The sequence below is a fragment of the Neolamprologus multifasciatus genome, chromosome 8, assembly GCF_963576455.1.
Source record: "Neolamprologus multifasciatus chromosome 8, fNeoMul1.2, whole genome shotgun sequence".
Classification (NCBI taxonomy): Eukaryota; Metazoa; Chordata; class Actinopteri; order Cichliformes; family Cichlidae; genus Neolamprologus; species Neolamprologus multifasciatus.
Window position 1 is genome coordinate 3621867 of NC_140446.1, and position 11690 is coordinate 3633556.

An 11690-nucleotide genomic window follows, 5' to 3' on the forward strand; every position below is an offset into this window, starting at 1 on the left:
AGTGACGTCATTTTGCGGAAATGTAGTTTTTTACCATCAGGGCCTCATGAGCCTATACTGGTGTTTTTAAAAGTTATATTTGACTTTATGACTTTCTGTGTTGTTTCTGGGATGCTTAGGACTCATATTGCACTGCTGGAAATAGTTTATTTTGATGCATATGCTGTTTTTTTGCAAATTTGCATTATAATATTTATTTTCGTTTTTCCTGCAGTATATAAAAATTGGTGTATTTCAAAAATAAAACTATGAAGACACTCAAAATAAATTTCCTGTGGTGGGAAACTATTTTGTGCAACTTTTTTGTATTTACAGTTTTGAGGGATAAGCCTCTTAAATTTCTCTAACTAGAAATATATGTTAAAAAAACAAAAACGATTTTCAATTTTTTTGTAGTTTATTGCACTTTTTTGCAATTTATGTAATTACTATGCACTTAATGCAGACATATTATTAAAATCTGGGCTATAATGGTTGTATTGATGTATATCAACTTGAAATGCTCCCAAAAATGGCTCCACAGCATGTAAAAATATAATATAAGCTCTGGCGGACTTGGTTCTATGGTAGGTCTTAAAGGGTTAATGGTAGAAACCTGGAACACTAGAAAAGCAGAGTCTTGTAAGTTGTCTCACAGACTGGTACTTATACGCTGCTTTCTGCTATGAGCATCACCCATTCACATTATTCTGTGCCAGAGTGTTTTCAGGCTTTGATGGAAATAATTTCAGGTCCAGTTCAGCAGTTCTGGGAAAGTAGCCTCCAAAGCTTACAAGAGCACAGCTGCTGTAATATGAGACCAAACATGCTGTGTCTTTAACCCCGAGGAATTTGTCTCGCTTTTTCCTTCAGCTTTGGTTGTTGTTTTTTTTTCCTAAATTTAAAGTGGCATAAAAACAACAATGAGTTGTTTCTGGAAAGGGAGAGGTTTTGTGTTTTACCTCTATGACAGATTTCAAGTTTTGTTTTTCACTGCAGGTTTATTTTTGAGTGTGTGTGGGCTGCACATCACACATGCTGTCACTTTGTGTCACATCTGACAACATACTTTTCTGTCTGTTTCTGATGTAAAGATCATCTTGGCATTTGGAAACTACATGAACAGCAGCAAGCGAGGAGCAGCATATGGCTTCCGTCTGCAAAGCTTAGACTTGGTGAGAAAATTCATGTAGTTTTTTCCTGCAGTTACAGATGGCTTTTTGCTTCGGTTGCTATTTCTGTAGATAATCCAATAATATTTAGTGCAACCTGTTGTTTTTATCAATCTAATGTCAGACTTTTCATTCTTTGCTGGCTCTCCCAAGCTGTTGGACACCAAATCTACAGACCGAAAACAGACGCTGATGCACTTCATCGTCAACATCATCCAGGAGAGATACCCAGAGCTGCAATCCTTCCACACCGAGCTGCACTTCCTGGATAAGGCGGCACTTGGTAAGCACATCCTCACATGTGTACAGTAATTAATGATGGCTGAACTCCTGTCACAGTTTACAAAGGTCCAAGATCCAAGAGGACCCAGTACTTCCCTCCCAAATTAAGTAATTATAGATCAAACTCTAAACTATGAAACAAAGCTGCAAATAAAGAAAGAAGTAAAGCACAGTACAGTATAATTCCTGTCAGTAGCTCAAGAGTTGCTGCTATAAAAGAAAAAGGGGGCAAATAAAAAGAAAAACTAGCATTTGATCTGATCAACATTTGGCCTCAAATCTTGTTTTTATTAACTGTATTTGTGGTTTGTAGCCCTGTAATAATCGGATGTTTTGACCTGTGTTGCCTTTTTAACTTCTGACTTCCTGGCCCCCCTTTTTTTTTTTAATCGTGTGTCCAGGATGCTGCGAGTGTAGACCTGAGGTCATTTTTTAAAAATGGTTTTTAAAAAAATTGTTAAATATCTCCATGAACATGAAAATCCCCCCAAAAAGATCTCAAAGTCTGTCAAGTGTATGCCAAAGAAACAGGTGGTGATATAACTCTAAGTGTGAAGAAATGCTGGCCAATAAAAAGACGGGGTGAAGTCAAAAGGGAGGTGAAGGCGCATAACTTTGATCTTACGAGACAAAATCGCTGTTTCTCTTTTCCACGTTTAAATGCAGAGTTTCTGTAAATGAAAAGCTTTATTTTTAGTGACCCTCAGGACAAAATTCACAGAAAAATATCCGTGTACATGTTGATGTAGTGATCGTGGCTCAAGAGTTGGGAGTTCGCCCCGTAACCGGAAGGTTGCCGGTTCGAGCCCCGGCTTGGACAGTCTCGGTCGTTGTGTCCTTGGGCAAGACACTTCACCCGTCGCCTATGGTCCGGGTGGCGCCCCAGGGTAGCTGTGGCTACAATGTAGCTGCCATCACCAGTGTGTGAATGGGTGGATGACTGGATGTGTAAAGCGCTTTGGGGTCCTTAGGGACTAGTAAAGCACTATATAAATACAGGCCATTTACCATTCAGCCTGAATCTCCCTTGTAAACTACACTTGATCGAGGCAACCTGCTAGAAACCAAAGCAGTCATGGGGCGTTTTCAGTGTAGCACCATGTTTTCACCTTGTAACTGACATGAAACTGCTGCAACTACTCACCAACAATTGGAGAACAACCAGAAGTTTCTATGGAGCTGACTGGTATGTCTGAGATGACCAAGCGGATAAAACCTACACAAAGCCAGAGTTATTGGTCGTTTAAACTAATACAACAGATTGTAAATACACTGATGATAAAATGGCAAATGCTCACAAGGTGTTATGACAGCAGTAGAATCACTTTATTCATGCAACACCTTGCATAACCCTTCAGTCTTCTAAAGTACATCATAATCTAGTTGCTGTTTGATAAGCAATGATAAGAATGTTAATTTGAAGCTCTAACTTCACCTTGAAGTCTTTGTCTCTTTTAGTTTCTGTGGACAGTATCCTGCAGGACCTTCAGGCTCTGCAGAGAGGCATGGAGAGGACGAAGAGGGAGTTCTCCGTAGAAAAAGACAATCTAGTGCTGCAGCGTTTTCTCAACACCAACGTGGAGCTGCTCAACGGTCTCATAGCCGATGGAAAGACCGCACAGGTTGGGTTTAATTATCAAAATCAGAATAGGAAATTATCCAGATTCGTCTCTGTCGATGTTAGGAACAGGAAGTACTTGTCAGTTCATGGCTGATCATGACCTGATATTTTTACCTTCTTTTGCAGGATGCTTATGACTCAGCTGTGGAGTACTTCGGAGAAAACCCAAAAACAACGCCGCCCTCGATGTTCTTCCCTATTTTTGTCAGATTCATCAAAGCGTACAAGGTCAGATAACAGACAGCTGCTTCGCTGATACGCACCGAGAGCTTTTACATTACACCTGCAGCCATCAGTGACTGTTTATAATCTGACATCTGAAACATTGTTTTTGTGTTTGCCAGCAAGCAGAGCTGGACATCGAGCAGAGAAACAAGCAACACGAGGCTCCTTTAACTCCTCCTAAACCTGAAGTCATGGGGAACAAGGTGGGAACGATAAACAGTCAGTGCAGGAAAAGTGTGTCTACAAACTTTCCAAGCACATAAAGATGATTTTCTCCTGAATAATTAGACTGTGTCATTTTGCAACAACACTTTAAAAGCTGACAGTAGACCTCAGACTTTATCTGTCGGCCCTTTCTTTTCTTTTTTGATTTTTTTTAAAGTGATATTCAGCAAGGGAAACACCACCCTTCAAAAAGTACTTCTTCTCAGTGAAGGTCAGAGAGAAATACTCTTTTCTGGAAGCCCTTTTCCTCCAGAGACATTAATGATCTCAGTTTAGAAGAAAACTTCTTTGCTTTTAGAGAAATGTGTACAAAGACCCACGGCATTAAAAGGTCAAAGTATCAACAAAAACTTGTGCGATGCTCCGGTCAGCCATGTCAAGTACCCACAACTAGTCCAAAGACAGATAAACTACCATAAAGTATACAAGGTATTAGATCTGGAACAAGCCTGGAGCTGGACTGCCCTGTTTGATGTCCAAACAGCTCTCCTCAGTCATATATGAACTGTTATTAAAGAAAGTGGTAAACATGGTCCGCGCTGCCATCCAATTCAAAATAAGACAATATTTTTCTTTCTTAAAATGGTCATTTTTTTTGTTTTAGTTACTTTTAATTTTCGAATTGAAACATTTTATCAGTTCTCTGTATTCTACTTCTTCACCTGTTAGACTTCCACACTTTAAGGACATTCCTTGAGATTATAACTTTCATGCATAAAAACGACCAGACTATTGGACATAAAAAGAACTAAAACTCTCAAAGCATGTTGTAAAAAGTTGCATTCAACTAAATCAGATTTGTTGTTTCAGGGTCCCACGATGCCCCGACCGCCCCAGATGGACCTGATAGCGGAGCTGAAGAAGAGGCAGATGTCTCCTCTGGTGAGGGAGGGGAAAGACGGAGCCATCGAGGACATTATCACAGGTACACAACAACCTGTCTGTTTTTTGTGTCTGTGCTGTGAACCGTTATCAGCAATTATCAGGAGGGGTTAATTACACAGAGCTCACGCTGCCATGGCAACAGAAAGATGCAGCTATGCAGTTACAGGTTGGTGTGGTGCTAAAGCTACACAGTGACAGCTACGTAATTAAAGTTCAAACATTGTATCAAGTGAAGTTTAGCTGCTAACATAGCAACACTTACACACTAATGCTTGCTAATTAACTAGCTAACAACTAAACTGAAACTTTTTTCATGAATTAGAACTCGATTTTTTAATTTGTTTTGTTTTTTGTTTGTTTTGTCTACAAACTTTAAAGGCAGCAGCTAAATCAACATAAGCCACAAACTGTTTCTCTGCACTTGTTTATGTTGTGTTCCAACAACCAGTCCCCAACCGATTGGGGAGTACAGATTTTTCCCAACAGCAAGAACTCGTCACTGAGCGCTGACTCCAGTTCTTATGCTAAGCTAAGCTAACTATCTCCTGATTTCCAGCTCTAGTTTTGATGGATGGTCTAGTCCAGCGGTCTCCAACCTTTTTTGCGCCACGGACTGGTTTATGCCCGACAATATTTTCATGGACCGGCCTTAAAGGTGTCGCGGATAAATACAACAAAATAAAACTAGTACCTGTACCGAAAAAAAGAAAATTTATTCATAACACACGTGAAAAGACCAAGGAAAACCGAGTAAACGATAAAAACGATAACAAAATAACGCTGAAAACCGTTAAAAACACTGAAAACCACACATTTCACACCTGAGCCTAAACTCTCGCGGCCCGGTACCAAACGACTCACAGACCGGTACCGGTCCGAGGCCCGGGGGTTGGGGACCGCTGGTCTAGTCCATAAATTTTTATTTTTCTGTATCTTCTGCTGTCACACGCTTTTTTCACACTAATCGTCCTCAGTGTTTTTACTTTCTTATCTAGGCAGCTGTTAATCTCATTAACATTTTATCCTATTTCCTCTCCAGCAGTGCTCTTTTTTTAAATTTCTTTAGTTCAACAAACTTTCACTAAGGCTTACGTCCCTCTCCTGTGCCCTTGTTTGTCCCTCCTCTCTTCCTGTCCCTGTTGTTTTTTCCCCTCTTCTGTCTTCAGCTCTTAAATCCGTGCCCTTCACGGCTCGCTCTGCCAAACGCTCCTCTCGTCTCTTCTGCGACTCTGTCTTCAGTGAAGAGGTGATGTTTTCAAATCCGCTCCTGCTGATCATGACACTGTCATTGTGTTTATAACCAGGAAGAGGTGGTGGATACAGAGTGTAGAGGGCACTTATAATCCTTTGAGCCCAGCTTCTATTTCTGCTCCAGTCATGAGACAAACAGTGAATAACAATAATAAACACAAAAATATTAGAAACACATTATATTGCACTAAAACTGCTCTGCCTTCCCAATGTAACTGTATCCCAGACAGTCTGCCCTTGAAGGAATATTTTGGGTGCTGTTTATTGGATTTATGCCTCGTGACTGAGTTCTCTCCAGAGGTTTTCTGACACACTTTAAATGGCTTTCAAAGAGAAGGAGAGCAGCTCAAACTAAAACACAAGAATATGCTGCAGATAGCTCGTCTTGGATTGAAAGGTTAAAGGAGATCTATTATGTTTTCCTTGTTTCCAGTCATAAAAGTACTGTTGGATAATAAAGATATATTCAATATATTAAAGGGCACTGAAGGAAAGGACATTTAGCACTGTTTTCTGGTTTCAGAGCCACACAATGTCCAGCTGTGTGGAGTTTGTTGAGTTGTAGTTAATAAGCTGATGCAGGCCCACAGCACAAAAGACTTAATCTCAAGAATTTCACAGGCTTGTTAAATAACATCATTTAATGTCTTAGAGGCTGAATTTAAATTGCACAAACAACGGTAATGGAGATATACGCTAATTCTTAGACTGATAACAGTGATTTATAAACTAATTTACTCACCCAAAAACTGTCAAAGCTCTTCCCTTTTTATTTCAATCTGTGGTGCAGGACGTGCGTCGTCTCTGTACTACGCTATGCTGTCCAAACGTATACTTCTATTAGTCGTTTAAAAAGTGTTGGAAGGTTCATGTTGGTCAGTGTATGTATCAGTCATCACCAGTGTTGGACAGTAACAGAATACATGTACCGCCGTTACGTATTTAAAATACAAAATATGAGTAGCTGTATTCCGTTACAGTTACCGTTTAAAAAGGTGGTATTTAGAATACAGTTACTTTGTTGAAATAAATGGCTTACACGGCGGTACTTCCCTGTTTCATATTGTGGCGGGTCAGGACTGTTTGGGTTTTGTTTGACAGCTACGTTCTGTTGTTCCAGGTGGCAGCGTTACGGTTGCCATGGTTACAGGGTGCCGCTCTCTCTCTTTGTGTTTCCTGGGTGAGAGAGCGCCTGTTGTTGTTGTGCTAAGCTAACAGGCAGAATGCTACAGGTATAGCTCTAAAGAATGTAGCATCATAGGCAGTGTAGTCCGTGCTGCAGGGAGAATGGACTGCCATACACGTTATGTGTCTGTGAGCGAGGGAGGGAGAAAAAGGAAAAGTACGAGCTGTCATCGAGCAGAAACGGGAGCTGGAAGCATGTAAATATAATAATAACCACTGCAGCCAAGAAGAGCGCCTGACGAGCCCAGCTGTAAGTAAGCTATTAAGACTCGACTGTACACCGTGTTCGTGTTTTCCTCCGAAACAATAAGTTCCGTTGGAGCAGCCTTTCAACGCCTCTCTCTGTCTCTGCTAGCAAAGTTGACCCAGACAACAAAGTAAAGCTAGTTTTCAGCTACGAGCCGACACAGAACCCACCGTATTAGCCAGAGGTCCCTTTACTACGGTTCGGAGCCGCGGACCTTCAGTAACAGTAATAAATCACAGCAATAGTACATTCATGTAGTTGTAAACAGCATGATAATATATTAAGTAATCCAAAGTATTCCGTTACGTTACTCTCATTGAGTAACGTAACGGAATACGTTACAGAATACATTTTGGGGCATGTATTCTGTAATCTGTAATGGAATACATTTAAAAGTAACCTTCCCAACACTGGTCATCACAAGCACAGCCTGCTCTGAACACTTCATTCACAATTACAGTTTTTTCTATGCAGTACCCACAAAAACATTCTGTGTAGCCAATCAGAAAAGAGAAAGCTTAAATGAATGATGGAGGGGCTGCAGTATATCCTTAGATGAGCTGATCACAGTACATTCATATAATTCTCTACATTGATTATTATGAGCTGTGAATGCTGTAAAGTTACTCCTGTAACATCCAAGAACAAAAACACGAAGTTGGAAATCAGCATAATAGATTCTTTTTAAGATTGATCGTACACCACGTCACACCTGTGAAGAGACGAAGGTGAGAAAGACACACAAAAAGGTTTAAAGGTGTTTTTTTGTTTTTAAAGCAGCGAAACACAACAATTACCACAAAGCAGCCTCACACTCCCACAAAGATGTGCAAAACACCACAAAGTCATGAAAATCAACTGAGAGACAAAAAGTGAAATGCAAAAGAACACGCTGGTGCCGTCTGTGGGTCTTTTAAAAGCTTATGCTGAGGGGCTCATTGTCCCACACTCTATCCATGTCTGACACAGATTCTAATTAAGATTTTATAAGAGCCAGGATGGCTTGGCAGCGACTCTTTCATACCAGACGTCTTCGCATTTTCCCGTTTGTTTGTTTTTGTGTTGTTGTTTTTTTATGGCCAATTTGATGAGTAGAAATATGTATTTTATGGCTCAGTAAATAAAACCCAACAGGCCTTTAATTTGACATATGTCAGCGGGCTGTTCTGAAGCCTCTTGTCTCACGTGGATTATTCGCGTTTGTTCTCTTTCGTCAGATCTGAGAAATCAGCCGTACAGACGGGGGGACGCCGGCCGACGCAGCGCCAAGTGGAAACCAGGGCAACAGCTGCAGGTATCCTCAGACATCTCCCTCTGAAACACAACAACGCGGACTGGGCTCGTCATCGTGGCTTTACAAGCACAACGCATTTGACTCGCTATGGTGACAGTCTTATCACTCTCAAGCATGTGGACGAATGCAGGGGTGGAAATGCATGCAAGAAGATCCCTAAAGAGACAAAAACATAAGCTAATGCACACACACACACACACACACACACACACACACACACACACACACGCACATTTCTGCTGCATTAGAGCGCCTCTCTGGATAAACTTCAAACTGACTGTAGAAATGTTCTGTGATTTGAGTGATTAAATGTTAAAGAGGGCGAATTATTAGCTGTGCTCAGCGCTAATGACACTGGATGCCATTTGAGGTAATCAAGACAATTACATGGAAGAACGAGCCACTCAGCTGAGAGGTAACACGAGCGCTTCATTACTGCCTCACCAGAAAATTCATCTTCAAAGGCAAAAAACTGACTCGTGGATCATTTTGATATTTTTTTATTAGTTTTAGTTTAAACTGAGTTTTAATCGCAGCGTCCCATCACTCTTTCCGTGTCTGCAGTAGGTCTCAAAAATTATGGGAAAGATTTATAATATATTTAATTTATTTTTATTACTGTGTAAGTACAAAAACAGCAAGCTTCTACTTTGCTTCTGCATTTCAACAAATAAAACATTTTATACTGTTCTGGGGTTTTTGTCTGTTTTATTCTGTTTAGTTTTTTTATTTGAGTCCATCCTAAAACTCAAACTTTTGTATGCTTACATTTCATACACTCGATACATTTCATTACAGTAGATGTTTTTCTAAAAGTGCTCCAAGTTTAAGGATATATTTCTCCATCTTCAACGCCACGAGCTTGTACAGTACAGCACAACTACCTCGACTCTACTCCATGCTCACATGCTGGAGTTGCAAGTTGTCCTAAGCTGCTGTACCAGCAGAGGGAGATATTTTATTTCAAGCAAACGTGAAAATCATCATGTTTAAAGATGTTTAGAGTCATTACTAACACTGGGAGCCTGAATTAGAGACTTCATACCTTCCTTGGTCACTAATGAGGTCTTAAATTTAAATATATATAATATAAAAATATATCAATGTGTGTCCATTTCACCCAACGGAGAGGCAAAGTGTAACATCCCATCAAGTTACACACTTTGTTGTGATTGGGTTGACAAGTGTCATCTCTTCAATCGGTTTGACCCTGGATACTGTGGCTGCTGTGCTTGGCTGCCTGGTATAAACACACCTTAAACACATGATTCATAGGTTGAGGAAATAGCATCTTACTCATTTTGAAGGGCTTCATTAAGCCTTTAAAGAGCTTCAAAGTGCCTGTTGCTCTACATTATAGGACTCTGTAAAGCTGGGTTATCTTAATATTCATCAGGTTTCTTTTCAGCACAACCAATGATTAAAATAAAATGGTTAGAGAAAAAGGTTATTCACATCTGTCACAGATGTTGCTGTATGTTATATATTATTATGTACAGCAACTCCTTAAGTTAACTTCAACAGCTCCTTCCTCTAAACCGGGGGTCCCCAATCCCAGTCCAGAGGGCCGGTGTCCCTGCAGGTTTTAGATGTGTCCTTGATCCATCGCAGCTGATTTAAATGGATAAATGACCTTCTCAACATGTCTTGAAGTTTTCCAGAGGCCTGGTAATTAACTAATGATGTGATTCAGGTGTGTTGACCCAGGGTGAGATCTAAAACCTGCAGGGACACCGGCCCTCGCGGACTGGGATTGGGGACCCCTGCTCTAACCCATCTGTGTTTATTAGACCACAGAGTGCTTAAGGAAATCCTTCCATTAGTTATTGCTTTGATCTAAAATACAAACAAAGTTTCACTATTAATGGCAAGGTGGCAGTAATTAAACCATTACTTAAAAATGTAACCCCCCTGACCGTGGCTCAGGGGGGTTGGGAAGCGTATCTGTAACCAGAAGGTCGCCGGTTCGATCCCCCGGCTCTCTGTCCTGGTCGTTGTGTCCTTGGGCAAGACTCTTCACCTACCGCCTACTGGTGATGGCCAGAGATGGCGTGATATGGCAGCCTCGCTTCTGTCAGTCTGCCCCAGGGCAGCTGTGGCTACAACTGTAGCTGCCTCCACCAGTGTGTGAATGTGAGAGTGAATGAATAGTGGCATTGTAAAGCGCTTTAGAAATCCAATCCATGATTATTATTATTATTAAAAAGCCATCCGATCACCCAGCTGTGTTAAGTAATTATAGGCCAGTCTCCAACCTTCCTTTTATTTTAAAAAATACTGACACTCTTCTTTAACTACTGTACAAGCACTTTAGCGTTAACAGTTACAAACTAACATATTATATTCGTTACATATTTACAGTTTAGTTAATATTCTTTGACATTTTGCAACAATACACACATTTTGTACACAAAATTAAATATTTACACAAAAATACAGTGTACCCAACATATTTGTTCATTTGAAGAATGTTGATTAAATAGTGACAACATGTTGGCATTTTTACTAAGCTCACTTCACACTTTCGTTGCCTAATTGTAAAATCTTGCCTGTAGCAGATGCACTGAGCACAACTGAGTTCAGCCACAGCAATCTCAGTTTCTCACGTGGCTTTGTCCACTCTTACCTAACAACTCAGCGTACACATATACTGGTGACTACTTCCAGCAGGATAACATGAGTTATCACAAAGCTCACTTCATCTGAAACTGGTTTCATGACTATGAGTTCATTGTGCTCAAAGGCATTTACAATCGTCAGATCTCAATCTACTACGGCATTTTTGGAACGTGCTGGATGGGCAACCTGCACATTTCCAATATTCGTTTATAGCTTGAAGCTGAATAACTCAAGAATGTTTCTGGGGAATTTTGGATCAGTACCATAGAAAACTGAAACATTACAACACAAATAAATCACAAAAACAATAAACTCAAAATGCTGGGTCAACTGATCCAGAACCATGACAACTGTACAGTAAACTAATTCTTTCAGAAGTGCTGTGATGGTTATTTTGTGTCCATGTGAGATGTGGTTCCCAGCCTGTGTTGATGGATCTAAGAAATCTGAGGTTGTGCAGATTTCACAGTTGTTGCTCCTTGTGTCTGTTCGTTTTGTAGCCAAAGATAACTGTTGTTGTGAAATCGATGAGCTGGTCGGCTTCAGTGATCATAAGGATTTTCTGTGATGCTGCATTTACATCTTCTAGTATACTCTACCTAGTCTTGGTAGTCTGACCTGATGTCCTGGCTCCAACTTGTCATAGCATTTGTGTTGTACCGTGTCAATCTCTAATTGTGAGAGCAGTTGCTTCTTCCAGATGTT

The 11690-nt window shown here is 40.4% G+C and overlaps 1 protein-coding gene across 3 annotated transcripts in view; it reads left to right on the forward strand.

Annotated features, from left to right (window-relative positions):
• The window catches only part of fmnl1b (formin-like 1b), a 41152-nt gene extending 32096 nt beyond the window's left edge, over positions 1–9056 (forward strand). Inside the window, exons 20-27 of one of the 3 annotated variants that reach the window (XM_085169920.1) lie at positions 1074–1154; positions 1305–1434; positions 2892–3055; positions 3181–3282; positions 3399–3482; positions 4315–4429; positions 5556–5635; positions 8290–9056. In XM_085169920.1, coding sequence (XP_085026046.1) covers positions 1074–1154; positions 1305–1434; positions 2892–3055; positions 3181–3282; positions 3399–3482; positions 4315–4429; positions 5556–5635; positions 8290–8295 — 762 coding nt within the window. In that variant the 3' untranslated portion in view covers positions 8296–9056. The other 2 variants (XM_085169917.1, XM_085169918.1) reach the window with 2 other exon arrangements.
• The last annotated feature ends 2634 nt before the right edge of the window (positions 9057–11690 follow it).